Here is a 25707-nt window from a genome sequence, read left to right as displayed (position 1 = left end):
CGTCTAAAAGTTACTTTATATATGAAAATATGTAATTTTATATCAACTTTTTTTTTTAGTATTTTTAAGTCCAAAGTTTCATGATTTTTTAAGAGAATTGTTATAGATTACATTTTAATCATTACGATTTCATCAAAGACTTTTCGCTTTCATCAGGCAAACACCTGATTGGTCATACCCCCAAAAGCTGACCCCTAATTTCTTGATCCGCCGTCTAGGCTAAAAGTAAATAAACGTGAAGTTAAGTTAACGCTTTCTAGATGGCTTTTTCCCCTAGTTAGAAGATTGTGACTTTATCTGGGGACAAATTTACAGCAGTCTGTAGAGAAAGTCGCACAATGGAGAGATATAAAAGGTTAACGCCATCCGGAGAACTCCAAACAGTAGATAGACTTCGAGATGGCAACCGCCTTGGAACTGAGTCCCGTCGAGATTCGCGGCCTGTGCCAGCGTTACTTCCATCTGGATATACCCAACTCGGATACGGGCTTCGATATAGTTAGCTATAAGCTAAGACCCACCTCGGATGCTCCAGCTGGATATTTGGGTAGCCATTTCTACCTGCAGGTCACCCTGAAGCTACACAGTTCCGAGGAAATCAAACAGCTGACCTTCTTCTCGAAGGCCGCTCCCGAGGGTAATGGCCCACGAATGGAGTACCTCGAGGATTTCGGAGTCTTTCAGAAGGAGATCGCTGTCTATAAGGACGTGCTTCCCGATCTTCAGAAAGCCTGCGCTGAAGTGGCACCCAAATGCTATTATGCGGATAAGAATCTTTTGGTCTTCGAGAACCTGGCAGATCAGGGTTATCGAATGGGTGCCGGACGAGATGGTTTACTGTCCTACGAACAGCTCCATTGCTGCCTGAAGACCTTGGCAGCCCTGCACGCAGGTTCTATTATTCAAGAACAGAGAACGGGACAAAAACTAACCGAATCCCAACCCAAATCGGTGGTGGAGAATGCCTATCCCAGTAATGTGCCACCAGAACATCTCCGGGTTGTTAACTTTACAAATGCCTGCCTGGTCATCAAGGAGTTTATCAAACTGATACCCAAATATCAGATAAAGTTGGACTATATCCTGGAGAACTTCACCAAAAGAATGACCTTTATCTTCGAGGCTGCCAAGACCTCTGAAGTCTATCAAAATACCATACTCCATGGCGATTTGTGGGCCAACAACATCATGTTCCAGTATGGCAAATATGGCGAGAGTCCTCTGCAGTGTCGTCTTGTGGACTTCCAGTTGGCCAGATATGCTCCACCAGCGCTGGATGTCTTGACCGTTCTAACTATACCCACTTCGAAGGAGTTCCGAGATCTTCATATGAACGAACTTCTGGCTGAGTATTACCGCTTTATGACGGAGTTCTTGAAGCGCGCTGGCTTGGATATAGCTCGTTTTATGCCTGAGTCTAGTTTCTATGAATCTGTGGAGAAGTTTCGAATAATTGGCCTGATTGAGAGCTGTTTGTTCTGCCACTTGGTGATGCTGCCACCTTCCTGCACCCAGAAACTAACCAGTTCTGCTGATGGCTTCAGTGACTTCTTCAGTAAGAGGAGGATTGAAATCTGCCTGGAGGCCTTTAACACGGATGAGTTGTACAGGAATCGAATGCTGGACATGATTCAGGACTTTGTGGATAATTTTGTGTTAAAGGAGTAAAGTTTGAATTATATTTTGAGCTTCCTGAAGAAAGCAGAAAACTGCTTGATTGTAAATATTTTATAGTTTAAGAAAAATGTGAACAAGTGCCTGTTTTATCTTTAATAAATATCAAACTAATAATAGAAAGTGCTTTACTACCTTACTGCTAAACCTTTTATGCTGGAAATTAAGTAAATAATTTTCTAAAATTTAATTACAGACCCAAAACTTATAGAAGCATATACCTCAACCCCAGCTTTGCTCAGCTTTTGTCTTATGCTTCGTTGAGTTTTTGATTTCATTTTCGTTTGGCCTCTCTTTTCTTTCAGTTTTGAAAACTTTCAAGTTGTGTCCGAAACCTGCCTCGGACAGTCTCTGACTGTTGGTTAACTTAAACCTAAACTCAGTTGCCAATTGGCCGCGTTCAAATCAACATCTGTTAGCGGCTTAGCTCCCAGTGGCTTTTCGGTGCTTAAAAGTTCAAAAAAATACGTAAACTGTTTTTGCAAATATATTTTAAGCGAGTTAAAAAATAAGTACAAAATGTGAGTTTGAGTATTGTTGTGAAAGAATTGTATTGAGAAGTGTGTTGAATAATTAAATAGTTAAACAAAAATATTTAAGAAATTTTAAAAGTGGTTTTAGTTAAGTGAGAAAAATGTTATTTATACCAAGAAAACGTTTAAAGGGGTTATTTAACAACGTTCTTAATGTTTATTTCTATTAAATTTTAAAATAAATATTTAATACTAATGTTTAAGAAATCATGCTATATACAGAAAGATTATTTTGCATAATTTTAAGAAAGATCCCCCAGTCAGAAAATCTTACATAATTTCCAAGCACGAACAAAACTATGATCCCGGCACATAATTTAAAAATTCGCTGCGGTTGCCACCCAAAGAGGGGCTGAAAACTGTGACAAAAACTATTCATACCACAACAAACATTCAACAAAAAACAACAACAAAAACACCCATAAACAACTTGACCTATCACAAGAGCAGCAGCAGCAACAACAACAATAGTCTAAAGTCGGCAACATTGACTGACAAGCATAAAATCTTAAAAAAAAAAAAGCCCAAACTCAACACATAATTTAGTTTAACGGTCACGTTTTTTTAACAAATGCACAAAAATGTCCAAGAAAAAAGCGTTGCTAAAAACCAAGACGAATTCATGAAAAGCAGCTTCAAATAATACCCAAAAAAAAAAACCGAAAATAATAACAATAATGCAATAAACAAAAAAAAATGAAAACTGAAAAATATGTTGGGATTGTCATGCTGGGCAGTACTTTCAATTAACCCGCGCGAAGACCCAAAACAAATGCCAAATGCTTTGGCCACTTACGCCATTTGGCTAATAAATATCATCCACAATGACCGCATATCAATATTGACCACATATCTTGAAAAGGGGCGTGGCATGGGTGTGTTCAGGTGGGCGGAAATGGGGGTGTTACATGACGATAGTACGTGATCAAAAGAAAAAAGTGACACAGTTTTTACAGTAGCGTTTTCTTATGAAATATGTAATTGGACTTTATTGAATACTAAAATTTATTTAAGGTAATTTATAAGTGTTATTTATAAGTTGGGAAATATCAAGGAATCAAGGTTATATCATAAAGATTTTAATAAAAATATTATATATATATCTAATAAAGATTTTCTGATTTATAAAAGTAAAAGGAAAAATGGTTTTAGAATCATTTTCTTTACTTCAATCTTTTTAAGCAACCTTTTTAGCTTATAAAACAAGATTTGAAATATTTAAAAAATATATATTAAAAGGCAGTTTTACATAAATCTAAACCTTTTAAATCTTTGTCAAAACCAAGCTAATTAAAGCCACTTTGCTAAGCACCTTCAACATAATAGCTTAAAACTATTTTAATGGCCATATTGCAAAAGGCCTTTAAAGACAATATTACAAAGAATAACATGTAATACAAGATGCTTAATTAAAAAACTTCATGGGGGAAATGAAATGTGCATAAAATAAAGAGGAAACGGGAAAGGGAAAGGGGAAGGGGAAGACAGCCATCCTCGGCGACGGCAACCTTGAAACGGTTTTAAAAAAAATGTTTACACTTTCGAAAATTAACGATCACTTTTGCCGGCCTGTAATGAGCGTTAAGTGCGAAACGGGGTCTTCAATATCATCTCTGGAAGGGGGAAGGGCAGCTCCAGTTTCACATCAAGGTTCCTGTGACCTTTCACCTCATTCTCAGACCCAGTTTTTTGATCCCAAAAAGAAAACAAAAATACAATCAAGAATTGTAACAGATGCGCTGAGCATATATTTCCTCATTGTATGCAAAATAGTATAAACAAATTTGTGGAGATCGTCGTAGCATAACAATACGTCAATCTTTGTCAATTAACCACATGACCCAAATTGGGAATGCTGGAATGGAATGGAATGAAGCCAACATATGTACTTACTATATCTTTGTATGGTGTATATATATATATATATTATGGCTGTGAAAAAGCGAAAACTGCAGCGACGCGACGTTGACGCCAATTGGATTCCATTGACCTAATCAGAGCCAACAGCAAGTCTCGTAGCTGCAGATCGTAAGTAAGTAGCAGTCGTCGTCGTAGTCGTTCGTCCCAGCTTTGGTATACAAAATAATGCCACGAAAAACCTGAAAATGCCAACACATTTTTCGACTGGGAAGGCTGCGGTCTTTGCGCATGCGCAAAACGCCAGAATTGCATAAGATGGCCGGTAAAACGGGGCTTGGATGGCAACCGAAGGCGAAAATGCAGCCAACAACAAGACATGGGACATCAATTGGCTGTTATCGAAGGGGGGAGGGGAGTGGATCGAAGTGGGGTATCCCCCAGAGTGGGTGGATGGCTCATTGAACTGAAATATTAAGGGGAAAATCAAGGGATTATGTCTCCTTCCCCTTCAATAATCCTTAGAAAAGAAGGATGACTAATTTTTTTTTCGATTTTATTCAGAAATTTTAAGAACAATTTAAACTAGTCTATTACTAGACTAATTATATTAATATCTGATTCTTAAGTTAGTTCTTAAGTCCTTAATTTATGCACATAATCTATAAATTTATCTCAGATAAAAACTCATAAAAATCTTAAGTACCCCTATCTAGGATGGCAGACACCAAAACTGCTACACTTTAAGTTAGTTAGTTTCCCGACTTTGCCATTGCATCATAAAATTTCCCCCCTCTTTGTTGACTGAATAAAACTCTCATTATCAAGCCTGGCTTTGGCGATCTATTCGCCATATAAAATGCCATGAACCATCGGCAAACCATGAGTTAGCAGGTTAACCGAAGGGCGGGCAAGGCAGTTTTTTTCATAAGCCAGCCAAGCAGCAGACTTTGCGAAAACGCAAGTGCCGCAAGTGGCAATATCAAGTCCAAAACTTACATAATCGGACAGAAACAGGCGGCAAGCGGTCGTCACTGCCGGTTATCCAATTAAAAGCAAAGATCAGGGATCTTTTTGCAACCGAAGTGGGCCGGCAAAATTCAAGCCAACAGACGCATGACGCTGGAAAATGCATATAGTATAAAGATATATCTCGAAGCAGAGTTTTTCTCCTCGCAGCACGCGACATCTAGGAAATGGCAGTCACATGACAACCGAGTTTTGCCATGGCAGACAAATAGAAACTCCCAGTGGATGCAGTTAGTGTTGTCGGAGAAATAAGTCTTGAAAATCTATATAATTAATGTATTTAGGAACAGAAATATTGATCCTGTGTTTAAGTTAATCAAAGAAATAGGATTATCTTGGGAAAAAGTAAGAGATTTAGCCATATTGGAATCTTATAGATTTTTTAGCCTTGCAAAGACCTAGAAAAAGTTAAAGAAAGTTTACAGTTTCGTATATAAGCCTATACTATAAGACCTATCAGATTTTAGTCCGCTTTATAAAAGCCTAATTGTGATATACATAAAGCCAACATGCCAGCTCTGTCCCTCTGTGGAAGCCCAGTCAGCTGACTTGGCCAACAAGTTGTCCCGGGCTCCCGAGAGTGAAAAGCGGCCATTTAGGCGTGGACTAGATGCGGGGATGGGGGATGCGTGTGTGTGCGTGACAGGCGGAAACTTGTAATATTATATGCACGCCACAATTATGTAATGATCAGCATCATGATAATACCTTAAGCCGAGCAAGTGGAATCTGTCAGTCAGCCGGTATTCAACGAGGCGTGATCCTCTTCTCCTCTGTCATTCAAGGTGCCTCCTGTCCGGTCGTTTTATCTGGTCAGCATTAATTGTTACGATGTTGGGTCTCAGCTCTATAACAGTCGAGGCCAGGCCACAGAGGAATCTACAACATATTGCAGTGGTGGAGAATGCCGCCTGGGAAAAGACCCTGCCACAGCAGTTTCAGAATCCTTTCTACAACACGCCCAGGGTGAGGGATGCCCTGGCCAGATTCAGTTGGTTTGGTCCCGGCGAGGAGGTGGTAAGTTACAAAAATTGTACATTTTAAGCTTCTTAAAGATGATATTAATATCATTTCTTCTCCAAACTGATTACCTTTATGAATATTTATTTAATTTTCCTTCAGGTCTATGACCGCCAGGCTGAAAAAATTCCACGAATGGAAATCTACAATGTGCTGTCTCATGCTGGCTTGATACCTCGCCGGCGTTTCCTTTAAATTAATAAATAATCTCTTACTCATTTATCTATTGTAAAGTTATGAAAATAAATGTCAAAGTCATTAGTTGTTTAGGAACTAAATAAGTCAAATTATTTCCCTAATTCACAGAACTGGTAAGATATGTACTATAAACCCTTTCGCTAACAATCCATTTCCTTACATAAATAACACATCTTTATTGCATTAGGACTTGTATTATCTTTCTGTCTTATACAAAAATAGAAATATGTATATTTTTTTTAGAACAACTAATAGATTTGTTTACATTCATAACCTCAGTTTGGTTTTCACCGCCGTGATAGTCTTTAATCGATGATCCAAGGTCAACGGGTCGATTTCTCCCTCCGTTGACTGTTCCTCCAGCTTTTCACTGTGCTCCAACAGCGTTTTCCGAGTATCCAATGTGTTTTTCGCCACTTCATTTAGCTCTTCATCCTCCAGCTCTTCATCACTGTAACCATGCGACAGACCATTGCCATTGACGGCCCCTCCATTGGTCAGAGAGGCATCTCCTCCAACTGTCGATGAATGCCTCGAGGTTGTATCCGCCGAAACCAGCAGTGATTTGACGAATTCGCCACAAATCAGGCTCATGGCAGGCATCGTGTGGGCAGAAAGATTGACAAACTGTAATACAGAAATTAAACATTAATTGGCATTGACCTTGCTGAAGTTCAAAAACTGTGTTAGTAGTGACTGGTGCTATCAGATTTTAGGGTGCCGAAATAGTTCGATTTGCAAAATTAACTTAATCAAGCTTGTTACATCAAATTTTTATTTATTAGCAATTTAACATGCATTTTATTGTATGGTAAAATTCAACCTTAAATGGCTGTATGTTTCTTAGTAAATTTAGCTATTATAGCATCTCTATCTATACACCTGTTGCTAGCTTTAAAAAAGTCATCATCACCATCACCATTTGGAGGCGTCTACTTAATAATATTTTGATTTTTTTTTTTTTTGGGTGTTGAGATTGCGGTTCAAGTTCAGGCACTGGACAATGGTTATCACATGATTACTTTTCGGTTTTCGTGTCTTGTCATTGCTGAGCGTCTTTTAAATGCGACGAAGTGCCTCTGTGTCTCTATTAACCTTCGCGCATGCGCTCGCCGCTTGTTGATCCATTTTTTACTTATATGCAAACCAAACGAAATCGGAAATCGGCAAAAACAATCCAAGTGCAAGCATGTCTGTCAATTTGTTAAGTGGCTAGTTGCAAAATATTATTGTTTTTCCCAGGAAAAAGACACTCACTGGATGATTCAGTAGCGATAAGCCTGAATTGAGTTCACTTCCAGAAACCGACTAAAACTAGTATAAATCCTCGAAAAGAAATACGATAATTGGCGAAAGTAATTAAGGCAAGTACAATATAATGCACGTGGCAACAGTGTTGGGGAAAATTTACAACGTTGAACAAAGCGATCTTAATTATTGGCCCAACATAATCGAGTATTATTGGGAAAACTAAAGTGTCACGAGCACGCAATGGAAAAAGCTCGAAACACGCATAAACAATAAATTGAGGGGACAATGGCTTGGCCAGAGGGAAAGGGGAATGAGTTCAATTTAAGGCACAGTGATATAGAAACTAATGAAAAACTGAACATGGAAAAATTACAAAACGAGCTAGTGTACGATGACCTATTTATTTTTGTTACTTTTTAAAGCTTTTTCACCCAAAGGTAGGTATGCATTTTTTAAGTATTTGAAATTAAATTAATAAAGAAAAATCCCAAAATATTAATTAAAAAAAAATATTAATTAAAAATTAGTTCCAATTCAGAAAGTTCCAGCAACAAATATTCAACCGAATTTGTAGTAAAGTTTTCAACCTCCCATCCCACTGTGCAGGCGTGTGCTTGCACCAGCCCACCAGCTCGTTACTCATTCACAATAGACGCACTGGCAAGTGCACAAGTCATCGGAGAAAAGAGCACAAAAGAGCGAGCTCTGCCCGCAATAATAACAAAACCAAGAATTGCGGAGAGCGGACGAGGCCGAAGCCCGTGCCGAAGTGTGGAAGTCCGGAGCCGAAGTCCGGAGCTGCGAGTATAAATTGGCGAGAGCCGCGGCGACAGCTCAACACTTTACCGTTGTGTTTTTCGCAGCAACAACCGTTAGCCGGAAAGGAAAGAACGAAGAGAGCCGGAAGCGCGTGCCGCTAAAGTTTACGGAAATAAAGGCGGACAAAAGTTCATCCTCGCCTGCAACTGACAAAGTGCCAAAATCCAGATTAAACGATTTACGAGCAAATAAAAAAAAAAACAAAAACAACATTTCATACGGTGCAGAGTGCAGTGCAGAGGCGTTGTAAAACTCCTAAAAACACTCTCTCCTCTTCTCCACCTCACCCGCATCCGCATCGGGATACGGAAATTTGGAAAATGTGGCCCAACTTTGTAGCCGTCATTTCCCTGCTATGCCTTGCATTCTTCGCTTGGGCAAACGCTGGACCCGTGCCAATTGTGAATGAGGTGAGTGCATGACAGGGAGGTGAAATGGGGGATGCATGCCAAAAAGGAGTACAGCCGGGGCCACGAATTTGGGGCAATGACTTCACTTCACTTCACACACATTCCAACAAAAATCAAATGGCTGCCCCAGCTGCAATATGCAGGAAGTGCAAACTCGCTAATTAAAAGTGGGCGTTGAGAATCGTTGAGAAAAACAAAGTGCAGTCTTAATTAAAAGATTGCTTATGAATTAAAAACAGCGGAGGAACATAACCATAAAAAGAAAATGTCATATAGGAAGTCAAGGTTTTGAAATACTTTTCTTACATAACATCTACCAATTCCTTACATTCCCAAGAGACTAAGATACGTCAACCTAATCAAAATATAGTTCCTACAACGATATGAATCTGACTAAGAATCTATCTTACAATCCCTAACTTAATAACAACTTAGCTCAAAAAAACATAGCTAATCATTCCAACATTCATATTTGAAAACAATAAATAAGGAAATCAACAAACTTTGTTTGTCGCCCACGTTTTAAGCGTGTGTTAGTTAATCTTTCCAACTAAATATAGACTGACAGCATTTATTTCGTTCCGAAGATCAGCGAGACTTTCTATAGGCGACTGTCGTTTATATAATATTCCATATGGGATCCTATCCCTTATCAATACCCGTGAAGACTTGACCCTTGATAGAATAAACAAAGTAATTAATTAATTAAAAAATAAATATCAACTGATTGCTAGAATGATCTGCGGTAAAGGAATACCCCCAAATTGGAAGAGTCAAGTTCAGCTGATTATTTGACTATTAGTATTATATAATATTCATTGGCTTATTATTAGCCTCACATAATTAGTGTATATATCTCTAACTAGATGAAATCTAATAGACCTATCCCAAAAATCCCTAAGACCAAGAATCAGAATCGCAGATTGTTCAGTTGCTAGGCTAAAGCAAAGCACATAACATAGATAAATCCCAAGCGAAGACACAATTGAAAGGCGGTTCCAAAAATAAAACCCACTTTGAGAAAACAGCGTTATAAATCTCAATGGAAATTATTCAAATTGAGTTGGACGTCAGTTGGGCGCAGACGGAAAATACAAAAGAACCCCACAACTGAAAGACAAAAGGGACAAAAGACGGTGACGACTGACGCCAAAACGAAGCGACGTCAGAATCTGGAAACTGTGATGTAAAATTTTCATATATCTTAAACCTAGAACTCCTTTATCTGTTTTTCCAAATCAACTAGCTTACTAAGATCCCTTTAATATTCCCCCTTTTCAGCACCAACAACTAATGCCGAAAGTTCCTCAATGGCATTGTCTACGCTACTTTAAGCACGATGTCCTGATGATGCGACGTTGTCGCCATTTGAGAGTCCCTACGGCGCCGCGACTGGGAGATGTCCTTAAGCGTAAGAAGAAATAGTATCCGGCCTATAGACAATCATCGTCAATACTCAAAACGACTGAACAAGAAGATCAATTAAAATTCAATTTTTTAAAGGATTTCTAAACCAGACCAAAGCTAAAACAAATATATATACTACCATTTATTACTGAATATGTGGCATACTAATAATAAGTTTAACCAATTGTACTTCATAGATCAGTAAGATTTCAATAAAACGACTAAAAACTTTTAAATACTTTTATGAAAGTGGAAAACTAAACTCACCGCATTGACAGCACTGTGTTGTCCTCGTCCCACAATCAGTGGCCCACTCTTCTCAAGGGATTCCGTGGAAATCTTCTGCTTGTTCACATGAATGCCGAATGTCGCGTGCCTTAGCAGATTTTCCTTGACAGCAGGCTGGGCAAAAGTGATCGGCGCGGGAGCATCATCTGATGGACTCTGACCCGGTAGCGACAGGTATGCAATCTCTTGCGAGTGGGTCAGCATCAGCAGTGTAGACTGCGCCTGCCAATCCACATTGATAGAGCTCTGTTTGGGCTGTCTCCTGGGCAACCACGCTAAACCATGGGTCTTAGGCAGATTACTGCGCTGATAAAGAGGCAGTGGAACATTCGGTTGGAACACATGCACTTAAATAAGAAAAGTGATGCAAATTAATAAATAGGTCAATGGTTAATTATGATTTTAAATCAACTCACATTCATCATTTTTCGTGATGACAGCCATTAGGTTGGTCAGCGGATCAAAGGCCAGCTGACGGACGGATAATTTTAAACCCGCCTGCAGTCGCAGCGTTAGCAAATTCCAAATGAGCACCCTCGATTCCGTGCAGACTGCCACCAGGTGAGCCTGATCCCCGGCTCCAAATTGCACATGTGAAATCTGCGCCAATCCCTGCAGAGGAGCCGCCATTGCGGGAATTTTCTTTGCCTTCTGGGTTCCTTTACTGTTATTATTTTGTTTTGATTTGTTATTCCCATCCTTTTTCGGTTTACTGTTTTCATCCAGACTCAGGACACTGAACAGAGACATAACATCCTGCGGAACATAATTCTCAAAGTTCTGTCTTCTTTTGTTTACAAGATTAAGCCGCTGTTTGGCTTTGTTTCTATGTCGCGTATGCAGGCGATGCAGTCGGCCATCCAATTTGCGAAGCCTCAATCTCGTCTCATGTGGAACCACTGTCCTTCGCTGGAGAAGCTCCATTAAGCGATTCCGATGGGTTTGCGGAACGGTGCATACGATTCCGAAACGCCGAAGCAGTTGTAATTTCTGATGCAGACCAAGTTCAGACATTTTCATGATGTACTTAAATACCGTTTCCTTTCTTTCATTTTCCGGTTGATTTACGAGTTTAGCGTTGGCTGGAGGACCCGCTATCAAATCTTTGGCCTGCTGGATTAATTTATCATCATTGCTATTTAACAAGGTATTTAACAGAGCCCACAATTGCTGCCTTTGCTGGGTAAGTTCTTTCCTAGCGCCATTCAATGGCTTCTGGGCCAACCTCAATTGTGCTTTGGATATAACTCCATCTAAGCCAGGAGGACAGCTCAAAGTCTGAAGAGGCAGTCGCGGATTCCTCGGCATCATACAGAGCTAAAATGTTGCCATAGCCCACGGCCAATAAAGAACCATCCTGTGAGAAGGAAATGGAGCCAACGGGCAAATTCCTGTAGCTTGTCTGCGCCAAGCAACTCCACATTGAACCACGCTTATATATGTTTTCGGAGTCGGTAATGCCCCACACTTTGATTACGTTGTCTTCGCCAGCGGTGGCACACCGCAAATTGTCCACCTGGAACTGGTTGGAGAAGGTTATCGCCTTAAAACCTTGTTCGTGAGGCAGGTTGATCTCCGTATTTAGAATATAACTGTGAGAAATTGAATCATTAAATTAATTAATATCATAAAGAATTTGGTTAAGACTTACCTCTGTAGCTTTTCATTATACTGCCAAAATTTTAAACGAACTTCGGCAAAGTTCTCCAAGTCATTGTACACCTCTCCGGTGGCCATCCAATTGATATTAAAGGCTGCTCGGGTTATACGCCAATTGTAGATAATATGGTTTGCCACCTCACTGAACACATTATTGTCCACCACGCGAAGCTAAATAAGAATACAAATGAATACAATGAATTATCCAAATTATGTTAGAAATATTAGCCACTCACATTATACAACATGCTCTTTGTGTAAGCCGAATAAAACTGCAAGTGTCCTGATCTGCCATTCAGCACCAACGAATTTGTCCTTGGATTCAGACGTAACCCTAAAGGAAACTTGCTTTGTCCCGTGTTACCTTTGGTCTCGTAGGTAAAGTGCTGGACGGTTGATTTGATCACGCTACTACTGCCACTCACTAGCTGGATGGCATTGTCCTCGGTACAAACCAGAACATCCTCGTTGTCATTGCTGACCACAATGTGTCGAATAACACTGGACATTCTAGGCAAATATTTGCGTTTCTCTGGCGCGGCCAAGGACCATTTCACTAGAACGCATTCATGCCCACCGCTATAGATGGATACACCCGATGGCGAAAACGCAAGACTGGTCACCTCCGTGTTATGCCAATGAAACAGCGTGTTGGTCATCGTTTCTTGCTTTTCAAAATCCCTCCATATGAATATCTGGCCTTCGGAATCAGCGGTTGCTGCAACCATTTCGCAGGGACTCATCCGCACACAAGTGATATTATGTTGTTTGGCGCTCTTGTAGCGGCAGAATTTCCAGGTCACATAATTCACGAAGTAAATGTAGAAGCCTTGTGCCAGTACAATGTATTTAAACTGACCTTTTCCCACGTCCACGATAGGAACACGAACTCTGTAAGCATACAAATTATATAAGATGTTGTTTGTGCAGATATGTTAAGTATTTGATAAAAAGTTCCATAAGTAGCAAAATATAAAAAACTCACTTGAGCTTGAGTCCGCAGTTGATTTGAATCTTTTCGCCCGTGGTCGTGTTGACCACGAACCAGTTGACCTGTTCGCCACTTTTCCTTTTAGTTGTAACAAAGGCGCAGGCTGTGTCACTTCCTTTATACAGATTCATCAGGTGGCAGGTTAAAACAGTGGTTTCCCCCGGGCCCAGTTTCAAAGGTACGGTTTTCTTTAGCACACCAGCTCTCCAGTTCCAACGAACTAACTCTCCAGTACTAGTACATCCTATGAGTTGATCTGGATGCTTTAGTTCCAATTCCAAACTGATCAAGGGAGCCGTGGCATCATCCAAGACTCTTGTAAGTTCACCCGTACTGGTGGCATATACCTGAACCTTTGTCAGACATCGTACGAACATAAATCTGAAAAACAGGAAAAGGGGTATTACATATAAAGGGCTATATAGTATCGGTTGTGTACTAACCTTCCATCAGGCGAGAAGACGGGCGCATGTTCCACGATGTTGCCGCCTGCTAGAAACTGCAGTTCCAATCGATCCTCGTCGTCGAAATTCATGGTTGTCTTGTCTTGGAATCGATGTTCTGATAATCTTCAGTGCTTTGGCACTGTTTGGCGATGGGAATGTCACTCAATTTATTCGTTTTTTATCACTTTTTGCGAATGATGTCCAACTAAAATTCAACCACATCAATGCACGTGTAGCTCAGTGTGCCCGGTAACTGGGCGCCAAGGAAATATACTTAAAATATACCATCCAGTGTTTAGATTTTTATTTGATAACATTTTTAAATCAAACAAAAATACAATAAAAATACTGCATTTGAAATATACTAGTTCAGAAGAACCATTCATTGGTTCACCGGTTCACCTAGTTCAGAACCCATCGTACATGTGAAAAGGCTGCACTGTATAGAAATAAATTTGTTAATGGATTTATTCCGGCCCCAAAAAAGTGCCAGTACCACTTCAGCTAGCTAGGGGACGGAACTCGACGAGGATTTAAAACCGGAATATCCAATCGCCGAAAAAGACGACCCCTGATAACGAGGCAAAATGCAAAATAAATTCTGGGGCACAACAACAACTGCTGACATGTGCAACGTAGCATGGAAAATGGGTATTTTCTCGAACCGCTTGCGGGCAAGTGGTCAAAGGACGTGGACTTCCCTGCTCCTAGTGCTCATACTTATCGGTAGCTCGACAGCCGCAGAACCTCTGAAAGTTATATATGCCGTTAACGCTGGCGGAGATGAGCACACTGATCTAAATGGCGTCCAGTACGATGCGGATCCTCTCAAGGGCGTTGGAATCGCTTCTGACTACGGCAAGCACCTACTAATGATTGGCCGTGTGCAGGAACATGATGAGGTGCTCTACAGGACCGAACGTTATCACACCACCACTTTTGGCTATGATTTACCAAGCGATGGCGATGGAGATTACGCCCTGATAATGAAGTTCTGTGAAGTTTATTTCGATGCGCCGCAGAAGAAGGTCTTCGATGTGCTTCTCAACCGGAAGCACACGGTTGTCCGTCAGCTAGATATCTATAATCAGGTGGGCAGGGGCTCTGCCCACGACGAGATTGTGTACTTTAAGATCAACAATGGTCGATTAAACTACGAAGGCGAAGTGTCCGATGTGCGGAATGGCCGGCTTCGACTGGACTTCATTAAGGGTGCACTGGACAATCCCAAGATAAACGCCTTTGCCTTGCTCAAAGGAGATGTGTCCCAGTTGCCACGACTGCATGGAACAGAGGCTAGTGAAAGGATTAAGCTAGAGGGCAAACAGAATGCGGAACAGAAGACAGGAAACCAGGTGGAGAGAGTTGTGCGCAACCAGCGGGAGGATATCGACGAGGATGATGAGGATCTGGACGACGAGGAGTTCGAGGAGGAGCTGCCCGTGCAGCAGAACGACCAGCTGGGCATTGATCAGTCTTCCCAGCATCAATCAGCAGACTCTAAGCGATCCTACAGTGGCCCCCGTCAACCGAATCCGTACTCTATGGACGACTCTTCAATTCTGCTGCCAGTTTTCATCGCCATTGGGGCCTTTATACCGCTGTTGTTTTGCCTCTGCAAGCTGTGATCCCAATCCGTTGCCCACTCAACGATCTCGGCCTGCGTTGATTTCCTGCTTTGTGATTTTGTGATTTTGATAAAAGACTTAATTGTATACTTATCGTTTAGTTCGTACGTTAGGCATACCCTAGAGATCGGTACCCTCGATCCCAAGACGCACAGCTCTCTATCGCCCTGTACTTTCCATATTTGATAAGCAATTTTTGTGTTCCTTTCGTTGACCACTGCCGTCACAGACTCGGGTACTTAATCGTTGAGTCAATTGGCTTTTTAACTCCAGATCGTTTAATCGCTTGACTCGGGGGGATGTGCGCACAAATTTTAAGCGGTTTTTTGGAACAGTTTGATTGAAAACTGTTACTTTTGAATGAAATTAAATAAAATGAACCTTGTTTGTTATTGAACAAAACGTTTATTATTATTTCGGTTGGATCTTTTTAACTGGCTCTCCACATTTGAATAGTTTCAGGTCTAAAAGTTTTGATTCATGGAAATAATGTCATGCTTTCTGCTTAAATATGAATAAAAACTTTTTAAATATTAGATTAAATATATTGCTCACTCATTCTCTTATCGGCTGAAGTTTATGTTTAGCCTGAGACGGAATAAAAGTAGTCCATTTGCATTTATTTTTAAGTAATTAAGTTTTTCAGTAAATATTTTAGAACATACGTGTACCAATTGAAATTATTAAAATGTTCAAAATTTGGTTTCTGTGCAGGACAAGTTCATTTTTCGAACCGATAACGATACTATCGAAAGGCAATCGGAGTTTGTACCATCACGGGCGGATGTCCTGGTGGGGCTGGAAAAGCTGGCGTTGCGAGGAAAATTCAGTCTTCAGCGCGTGTCCATCGAATCGGCAGTGAAAATGTGCCAGCGGCGGTTCTTCAGCAGCAAGTACACCAGTTTCCACAAGAATCACATCAAGTTGTTTGCCGTTTACATGAAAACGGCGAATTTGATGCAAAACTTCAATGTGCTGAAGCGTTCGCTGTAAGCGCCGCTGCCGCCGCCTCTGCCACCGCCTCCTCCACTACCCGCAAAAATTAAATAAAAGAAAAGTTAAAATTAAAGTTAATTCCCGGCTGTGTGTGCTAGTGTATTCAAAATAGTGCTAAATCGAAACAAAAATCCAATAATGCTTTAACGCTGAAGTAGAAAATGTCTGAAGGAAAAACCGAAAAGCTGGTGAAAATCCTCTATAAGAAATTTAACAATTACAATTCAATTTAGGCGTGTCTAGCTAAATAACGGTAAGTTCCATTTTCTCTTACATAATGCTTAATTATTGGAGCTAACTGATTTTTGATTGATACCCCGAATTGCATAATAACGGAGCCACAAGTTCGGTATAATGTTTACCGACTTTTCGTCTGTCCTTTCCTCAGAATTTGACTTTGCCAAAAGACATAAAATCCTTCGGAAAAAAACATTCTGTCATCAGGTGCAGGAAAAAAAGTATCGCTCTCTCACGGTCTCTCTCTGGCTCTCCCTTCGGGACTTTTACTCTCCCAAGTTTACCTTAACTCTCTCCCACGCGATTTCAGGAAAATCGGCAAACAGATGTTTTTTGAACTCTCCTTTGCGCATGTAATGTAACGGTGCCTACGCTAAACAAAAACAAATTGTCTATGCCGACGCCATTTTTACGTCACAGCCGCTGCTGCACTTCGTAACAATAACAAAAACAATAACAACTGCATCCAGCTCTCAAAAGCAGGCAACACTTCTTGCATTGACGGCGGTTGACGGTATCTGTGTGTGTGTTTGTGTGGGTGTTTTATATAATGCGAATAGGATCCGTAGGCGCCTTGTTATTGTTATTGTAGTTATTGTTGTTTATGATGTGTAATGATTTTGTTCCGTCATGTGGACAATGGCATCTAGATCCAAAAAAATACGTTCAGCTTAATGGGCACTTCACAGTTGACCTTCGCTATTGTGTACCTTAAAGTTAAGATTGCTTTAAGGGCTGAGATTGAATTACTGTCATAGTATATAATCATCACTTTAGCATTTACAACATCTAAAAGTTTTAAAAATCCGAATTTAATTTTGATTTTATATAATTTATCGGTAAATCGCAATATTATTACCACATAAACTTGTCATTCTCACAATTTTAAAATTTCTTTCAAGCAGTGCAATCTGTTATTTATGATCCAAATGTTTATTTCCTTGAATAAAATACGATAACTTATAAGTTATAAAAGTCAGAAATGCACTTAAGTGCTAAGTTCCCTGGCAAATAGATTTCCCCGTAGCTCACATTATTAGGTTTTTGGCTCCGTTTTCGCTGCGGCAAAGCCATAACTATTGTCCACTTGTCACGCCCCAAAACAAAAAAAAGTGGGAACTCAGTTGGTTTTTTTCCCTTCCTGATTTACAATACTGTAATGTGTAGCCAGGTCCTTTGTCCTTCGTCCATGGTCATTGCAAATGTGTAATATGTAATAAAATTGTTGTATTCCATTTCCCATGGTCCTCTATCTGTCTGATGAAGTGGTGGTGGTGATTCGAGGATTGGAGATGGAGGAGCTGTCTGATTTGCTATTTCGGTTCGTCCTGCGGCGTGTCCTTGAGAAAAGCCAGGGGCTTACATAATAGCCGGCGCTGGCGGTGGCGAGAAAGCTTTGGGGGTGTTACTGGGCGTTATTATTATTATTGCCATGTTTTCCAGCTGAAAGTTAAAGCCGCACACACGCACTCAACATTCAAGTCTAATGAACCTGAAGCAGGACTATGGACTGACTACGGTCTATAGCCTCCACTTTTCAGCGAACAACTTTTGAGAAAACTTTGATGGTTTTCCGTTTTACGGGCTTTTGTTTGTTTGCAAACGACTTTGTGGATTGCCTTTATGTGTTAACAAAGCCTTTAGTATCACCATTGTTTGCTCGAAAGTTTCAAATATTTTTTAATGTGGCTTCTTAAATGTTAACTAAACTGTTTAAAGGTTTCCTAAATAACTTCATTTTCCACACTAAAATAATTATTGTAGATTTTTTTGTTAAAATTATTATATCTGAGCCCAAGTAACTAAATTTGTATTAAGCAAAAAAAAACTACATAGTTAGAAAAGTGATTTTGATAATGAATAAAATTGAATTTCCACCATTAAGGAAAAGTCCCTCATTACGACTCAGCTTCCCATCCACAAAGCCAATCTAATCAGAATTATTTAACCATTGTCAGCTTTGGAAATCATTAGCAATAATATAGCAAACACTGAGAGAAACCTTCTGCAGTTTTCCATATGATTTCTAACATAAAATGAACACGGGCTAAAGTCATTTCTCACTGTGCAAACGTGGCCCTGCCTGTGGCTTTAGTGTATAAAAATGTACTCTCTTGATTCATAAAATCGTCGTTAGAGGGACATCCAATCAAGGCAGCAGACGACGCAGTTTCGCCAAATGAACCCTCCATCCTTAGGATTCAATTACGTGCACTTAGCTGCAGTCGTTCAAGTACAAGGATAATGTGTACTCCACAGTCTCTGTGTCTCGTGTTTTCAGGCCAAAGATAAAAAGGCTGCACCCACACGCCATCAGCTGCCAACTTTGGATCGATATTATGGAAATGCCAAGATATTGAAATGTTTGCATTGAAAGTGCTGCACACACTCACTTGCTCCGTGCCCTTTGCAATTATGAAGGAATTACAATCGTGTTGTTATCCTTGTATACACCACACCTCACAGCCCAGCGGCAGTATTATGCCAACGACCAAAAAGAAAAAAAAAATCAATTTCCACTGCGGGAAACTCGGTTTTCCTGGCCATTTGTGGTTGCCTCCAATGCCCCAGCTGCCTCAATTATTCATTTCAATTAACTGCACAAAAGTGGGCAAGAACGCAAGGATATTGCTAACGATGTCCGCTTGAATTTAAGCATGTCCCTTAATTGAGGGTTTTGTGTCTTGACCAGTTTGCTCCTGTGGGTATGCAATGGTTTTTGAAGGTAGCCTTCCTTGCGTTTTTTTTTGGTTTTAATTACTGATATTTACTTACTATAAACATATAATTATTTATTTGTTTATTTATTTTAAGGATTTGTAATTTGTTTAAACAAAATATTACATTTTTTTTAAATTTTTTTATATTAAATATTGATTTTGTGTTATTTAAATCTTTTAAAAAAGGAGTACAAATTTAATACTTAACATTTTTCACATCAATAATTTATAATTTTCTTACTTCACCAATAAATACAAAAAATAATTTTGCATGCAATATTTTCTTGCCATTTCGTTTTATGAGCATATTCTTTTCCCCTCCAGCCCTCTTCCAAACATTCGCTATAACAGCTGTTGAGCTTATGTGGGTGCCGGTTAACAGACCCACGCTCTGTTAACCGCTGGAACACCACTGTTATCGGTTCGATTTGAGTTTCTCCGCTCTTTCAAATATATTTTCCACCGATTCTCGCATTCAGTTCTCGGCTGTACAGCGCACAGCAGCTTGTATTTTTCCGACACGGTCGCGGAAATTCGATTTTCCATATCCATTTGGCTGGGCCAAATTTATTTGAGAACTCTATTCGAAAACGTTTCGGGAAAACTATTTAAATATGTAAATCGAAACGCAAGCAAGCCGTGTTTTTTCCCTAACTCAGTGTTTTTATGGTGTGTGAACAAAATGTGTGCGTCTTTTTCTCGTCAATAAATATTTATGCACATTGTGCCGTTGGTCGGGCATAAATTAGAAATCATTATTTATTGCACACGTCTGCAGTGCGAATCAAAACAAAATCGGAAGCGGAGAGAGAGTCAGAGTGACAGAGTGAGAGAGAGGAAGAGAAAGTGGCGGAGGGATAGAGAGAGGAGAGTGGGCGAGAGAGTGCGAAAAATAGTGGAAAAGAAATAACAGCTGCCGGCTGATTTGTTACGGAAAAGGAAGACGAAGAAAGAACAAGAAAAACGTGCGTAAAGTTTGTTATATCTACACTGAAAATAAATCAGTTTTAAGGCGAATTTATCTCTTTTATATGCAAATATATATTGTTTCTTGAATGATACATATATACGATATATATATTTTCATTCAGAAAAGTATATATTGTTTAAGCATTATATATAATGGATAATATAGAATAACAAAAATAGAACAAAGAAAACTGAAACTAGAAAAACAATTTTCTAATATATGTATGTATCTCATGCCAGACTATATTGCCAAGAAATATCCAAAAGTTACTTTTCCCACTGTTGATATTCCTTCAAAAAATTGTAAAAACAAAATATTTTCGCCTTATACATACTTATGTATGTATTGCTCGTGTATTTATAGAACATCTTTTATATTCTTCACATTTCCAACGACAGTGTGTTTTTTCTTCTATTATTATTTTCCTTTTTCTATGTCTACCAAAAGTGCACTTGAGTTTATTTCGGTCTTTTGCCGGCTCAGTCATTCCCCTTGTTTTCACTTCTCCATTCGTTTTGCTCTACTTATTTGTTCCCGTTTCGCATTCCGAAATACCCATACATGTTTATGTACATGTACATACATATATTTGTGTGTGTTTAAATAGTATATAGAAAAACATTTGTAATTGTTGCTGTTTGGTCTACATAATTTGTTGTTGCCAACCTGATAACATAGAACAGCATGGCAACATATAGTCATGCTTCTTGCTTGGCGCAAAACGCGATGCTTTTTTTGACTGACTCATCAAATTTCAATATTTTATTTAGTTGTTTTTGTTTTAAGAATTTTTATTCTAAGAATTTGTTTATCTCATTTTTTTATCCCCTCAAAAAGTCTTAAAACTTTACTTAGTTATTTTTAAAATCAAAAAATTTAATCAAGCAACTCCTTGAACATGTTTTTAACATGATTTCAAATTTTTAAATATTTTTCCAAAATTTTTATAAAGATACAAAATGGCCCACCGTCACTAGAGCCGTCAAAATAAACACGTTTCCTCTTTTCAATCGGGCATAAACAAATATTTATAGAAGCCTGTAAGTATATAAAGCTTATATAAATATAATATATACATATAGTATTTTGCCACACATGGCTGTCAAAAACATTTTGTTTCTGGGATTAAATCGTCAATCAAGTTGATTTCATTATCAATTATCAGCCAATAAATTATGATATGGGCGCCCACAGATATCGCACCGAATTATCTATGAAAATGTATGTAAACAGTTAACATTTGTTATCTAACGTGTTTCATTAATTATAAGCCATTTACCTGTGTATAGCAACTGGTCAGTGGCGTTGTTGTAAAAATTATATCAATTATTAGAAGAGACTTTGAGCAACAGGTTAAGTAATGACACATCGGAGGGTTATTTCATATTAAAATTGCTTCCTAGGAAAACAAAATTTGTTAGAGAACAATCAATTTCAATTACAATTTTCCAAGCTTCATAAATCAACTGTTATATAAGTTTATGACCATTGCATATCATTAGTAATAAATACTAGGAATCCGAATGCTCATTTATATTACTACTTTATCTGATAAAGTGTGACATGTCCTTGAATGTTTGACAACGAAATATTCGATTTATGATGAGCCTACATCGTTAGACCTTGACCACAATCGATGTAATAATGGCTTTTGTTTATAAAACGTACATATACATACATACATTTGCTCCCTTTATTTTGGCCTGTAATCAGTTCTAGAATATCTCAAGTAGTCCATATAAATGCTATTGCCAAAAAATCCATTTAGGAATCAAACGAAAAATATCGAAAATCGATTTTTAAGCTTTTAATTACGTCCAGTTTGGGGGGAACTTAACCACATTTCTGAAATATTTTATCAGTAGGGTGATCTCATTCTAAGGAAATGATTTTTACTCTATAGATAACAATAAAGGTCACTTAAGCAGGGGGCTTAAGTTTATTGGTCAAATATTTTAAGGCGTAAAAAATTCCAACACTAAGCAGAGATTTAATATTTATGGTAGTTTTTTATTTAACAGGGGGAAGTTAGGCACGTTCAAAGTTCGCTAATGGGCTAAAAAATAATCTTTCTTTGCAATCATTTTTTGTTTGTATCTCCTAGATAAACATCAAAGTCGGTCTGCATTATATATCTTATTTTTACTATAAGTAAACTTAAAGATTTCTATATACGTTTTATGACTGATTAAAAGATTTATTTTAAATCATTGAAAACTAAGTTTAGTTTAAAGCTTAATATTTATGAATTGATTGTTATTAGAAACTATTTTACGTTTGTTTTCGGATGTTGAACTTGCTTAAACCTAAAAAAACCAGAAACTTCCAATAACACTTCCTGTTTTCACCACCAAAAATTTAAGCCCCGATGGGGTGAATCCAAAAGCGTTATCTCCTCGCCTTGTTTTGCCCCCTAATCATATATATATAAGTATGTACATAAGTATATATACATAAGAAAATGAAACCCTCAACTGACTGATTTCAATGCCATTTTTGATGGAAGTTTTATTTTTGGGTATTCAACCCATCAAAGTAACTTGTCAGTTTGTCAGTAAAACCACGTCCGAGATTCAGTCTGAAAATTTGTCGCAACCGCAAAAGGATTTTCTCTTATTTCTGATTTTATTTTTGTTTTCGTACATTTACATGTATGTAAATCTCATTTTATGCAAATGAACAGAAAAAATATTGGCCAAAAGGGTCTGCACATGACAGAGCACCTACCACAATTTTCTTGAAATGTGGTTAAGGGGGTGAAAAAGGAAAGGGGGTTAAGTCTGTATTTCCTGTTTAATGTCCCTTAAACTGAGCAAAATTGCCAAATTGCAAAATTGTGTCAAGCTGAATTAGGCTTTGGATCAAGAAAGCTATGTGGGTAGTAAATATAATGCTTAAAAGTTGCAAAAATCTTAAAAATGTTAGTATCTGTAAAATACAACGATTTAGTGATGCTGCTTAAATGCACTTTAGAAGAGCAGCTATAAATATGCCCTTCGTTATGTAAACTTAACTTGCAAAAAAAAACAAGTCGTGCCGGCAAATAAACATTGTTCACCCGACACTTGACTGCATAATGTCAATGCAAATTAAAAACAGTAATTAAATACAAACAATGAAAATGTTTTGTCACTATCTCCTTACTAGTTTTTAAACTGATAAAAATGATAAAATTGTTGACCACCTGCGGCTGCATTTGTAATGAAAGTTAAAGGGACTGAATTATTACTTAGTTTAGCATTGCCAGAATTTCCATAAACTTTTATATATATGGTAAAATAAATCTTTATCGATATATTTTATTTTAATTTGTTTTGGCCAGCCAGATGCACTTTTTCGGGTTTCGTTTTCGGCCAAGTTAGCGGCTATGGTCCCCAAGTTTTCATTCTGGATAAACGCCGCCTTTAACCGGTTCGAGTGGCTTTCGGCCAGTTTGCTCTCTCTCCCTCTCGCTGTTGCATTTTTCATAAATCAATTGGCTTTGATTTGTTTATAAATAATTTTGCCCTGCAATTGCAATGGCGATTTGTACATTCTCTTGTGGCGCAGCTTATCGATTAGCTGTCTGTCTCTCCAAAAGCTTAACCCCAAAATGGGTTTGGGGTCGAAGTTCAGGAACCTGTACAAACAAACAAACAAAGTTGACATTAATGGCTGGCAGTGACGGGTGGAAAATACGTTTATTTAACGATCCTTGGCCAGAAAGTTAATAAGTGGAAAGAAATAGATTTTGGTTTATGTTTTTTTTTAAAAAAAAAACAAAAAAACGAAATGAAACACTTTTTTAAGTGCATTAATTTATTTTCTTTTTATTTTATATTTTTTGATTCATATTTCGCTAAAAAGCGCTGCTAGTTTTGGCGGGGACAGAGAAACATTTTCTTGGTGGCTGGCCAAAATGTACATCAGGCATATGCATATTATATATATTCCCAATTGGTTATTTGCACAGATATACTATATAGTTCGTTTGTCGTAATCGTTTGACCTTTAAAATATAAATGATTTCCGCTGGCTAAACCTGAACTTTGGCCATGAAAGACCCAAAATCCTTGCCTCAAATATATACAGTTTATATCGAAGAATTAGTCGCCCCCTCCACAAAAAAACGGGCCAAAATAAACATAAGTTTATGGAGTGAGTAGATGTTGGTAAGGGGTTCCGAGAGGGGCAGCCAATCCAATTCACGTCTATAGCTGAAGGTGTGAGGAGGAGAACGTCTCTGTAAACTCAAATTAAATATTAACACTTTTCTGGGATGTTTGGTGGCCGGCGATGTGCGAAGAAATCAATTAAATTGTGGCGCAATTCGTTCAAGCTCAAGGACTTGTGTCTATAAAAGTTGGATTTTCTATCTAGATGAAGATTTTTTACAGTGACCAGAGAACAATGAAAGTTTTCTAGCTGATGCTGCAGAAGTTTTATTCCACTTTTTGGAATAGGAAGTGAAGCAAGTCAAGTTTAGTTTTTCCTGTAACAGAAAACTTTAGTTTCCCCTTAGGTGTCATAAAGTTATGAGTTTCATAGATAAAATATAAGAAGTTATGATGAATGGAAAATGTTAAACTCTTTGAAAAATGAAAAGTTTGATAACAAAATGAGAAACACAATCCACTGTTCCTCTGTTAAGTTGGTAATTAAATCAAACCAATGCCACTTGAATTTGATTCAGACAGATTTTGCGGCCTGTTGGTTAACCTTTCGCTTAAAGTCGGTTAGTTGCTCAGCTGTTAACGGCTTGTAATCAAAATCACTGAACTTGAAACTCTGAGGGCGCTAATCTAATCACCACTTTGCGCCGAATTGGATTTGTGGGAAAAGCCTGGGAAATTCCACACCAAGAACAATTGAATATGTGAGATTGAGAGATGGACAGAAAGAAAACCCTAAATTGCCCATCAATTTGATGTAATGAGAAGGGCAACACTTGCTTAGAAAGACAGCGAAATTGTCCATAAAAACAGATTCAATTCAGACAATTACAGGAATCTACTAGTACATCGCCCTGCAGTTTATCAGCATCTCGGAAAAGGAAGCTCAATTGATAATCTTTATCACCCGCACTCGATTGATAAGCTCAAGCTACTGCTGCTAATAAAATAAAATTTTCGTCAATAATACAAATCAGATCTTATCGAAGAGTCGACCAACTGGCGTTGCCTCCACTTACCAGTATATATATTTGTTTACCCAGCTTTATGGCCATTATTGACAATTGGTATTAACTCGCTAATTTCACATGGCGCTAAGTGCACTGGATCGATCCAGTTCGAAAAGCCAATATTGTCTGTATGAATGCCTGATAATTTTTGATTAAATTTATAAACAAACGCAAACTGCAAAGCCACTTTACCAAGTGGCCAAACAATGGTGCTTGATTTTAACTGGATTTATTGCAAATAGATTGCAAATTAACATTGGAAATAAACAGGATGAATGATTTCAGATTGGGTTGGAGGAATCTATTAAATCATTCACAATATTTATCATTATTTTAGCATTAACATAAAAAATGATGATATATTTTGCATCTTAAAAGTAACTTTCATATAATTTTAAGTCATCTTATCAACT

At 38.4% G+C, this 25707-nt stretch overlaps 6 protein-coding genes across 6 annotated transcripts; 5 read left to right on the top strand and 1 right to left on the bottom strand.

Annotated features, from left to right (window-relative positions):
- Nucleotides 1–370: 370 nt before the first annotated feature.
- On the top strand, nucleotides 371–1793 carry LOC108115505. Its single transcript, XM_017226997.2, has one exon. The coding sequence runs from the start codon at nucleotides 400–402 to the stop codon at nucleotides 1666–1668; it is 1269 nt and encodes a 422-aa protein (XP_017082486.2). The 5' UTR covers nucleotides 371–399; the 3' UTR covers nucleotides 1669–1793.
- A 4008-nt stretch (nucleotides 1794–5801) lies between these two features.
- LOC108115506 lies at nucleotides 5802–6421 on the top strand (the record flags this gene model as incomplete). Its single annotated transcript, XM_017226998.2, has 2 exons — nucleotides 5802–6110; nucleotides 6216–6421. Coding segments are annotated over 2 exons (402 nt in total), but the record flags the coding sequence as incomplete, so codon positions are not given.
- A 68-nt stretch (nucleotides 6422–6489) lies between these two features.
- On the bottom strand, nucleotides 6490–13831 carry LOC108115504 (WD repeat-containing protein 75). The gene is given in 8 exon segments (XM_017226996.2): nucleotides 6490–6938; nucleotides 10466–10833; nucleotides 10903–11788; nucleotides 11790–12078; nucleotides 12138–12316; nucleotides 12382–13036; nucleotides 13131–13517; nucleotides 13580–13831. Coding segments are annotated over 8 exon segments (3216 nt in total). The 5' UTR covers nucleotides 13672–13831; the 3' UTR covers nucleotides 6490–6578.
- On the top strand, nucleotides 8390–10434 carry LOC108115507. Its single transcript, XM_017226999.2, has 2 exons — nucleotides 8390–8791; nucleotides 10073–10434. The coding sequence occupies exons 1-2, from the start codon at nucleotides 8702–8704 to the stop codon at nucleotides 10214–10216; spliced, it is 234 nt and encodes a 77-aa protein (XP_017082488.2). The 5' UTR covers nucleotides 8390–8701; the 3' UTR covers nucleotides 10217–10434.
- A 148-nt stretch (nucleotides 13832–13979) lies between the features above and the next one.
- On the top strand, nucleotides 13980–15607 carry LOC108115545 (malectin-A). The gene has a single exon (XM_017227048.2). The coding sequence runs from the start codon at nucleotides 14170–14172 to the stop codon at nucleotides 15208–15210; it is 1041 nt and encodes a 346-aa protein (XP_017082537.1). The 5' UTR covers nucleotides 13980–14169; the 3' UTR covers nucleotides 15211–15607.
- A 239-nt stretch (nucleotides 15608–15846) lies between these two features.
- LOC121530180 lies at nucleotides 15847–16207 on the top strand. Its single transcript, XM_041818774.1, has one exon. It carries the CDS (start codon nucleotides 16075–16077, stop codon nucleotides 16201–16203), a length of 129 nt encoding a protein of 42 aa, XP_041674708.1. The 5' UTR covers nucleotides 15847–16074; the 3' UTR covers nucleotides 16204–16207.
- The last annotated feature ends 9500 nt before the right edge of the window (nucleotides 16208–25707 follow it).

Source organism: Drosophila eugracilis, unplaced genomic scaffold (genome assembly GCF_018153835.1).
Source record: "Drosophila eugracilis isolate 14026-0451.02 unplaced genomic scaffold, ASM1815383v1 contig_1197, whole genome shotgun sequence".
Lineage (NCBI taxonomy): Eukaryota > Metazoa > Arthropoda > Insecta > Diptera > Drosophilidae > Drosophila > Drosophila eugracilis.
This window is presented reverse-complemented; position numbering and strand designations above follow the sequence as displayed.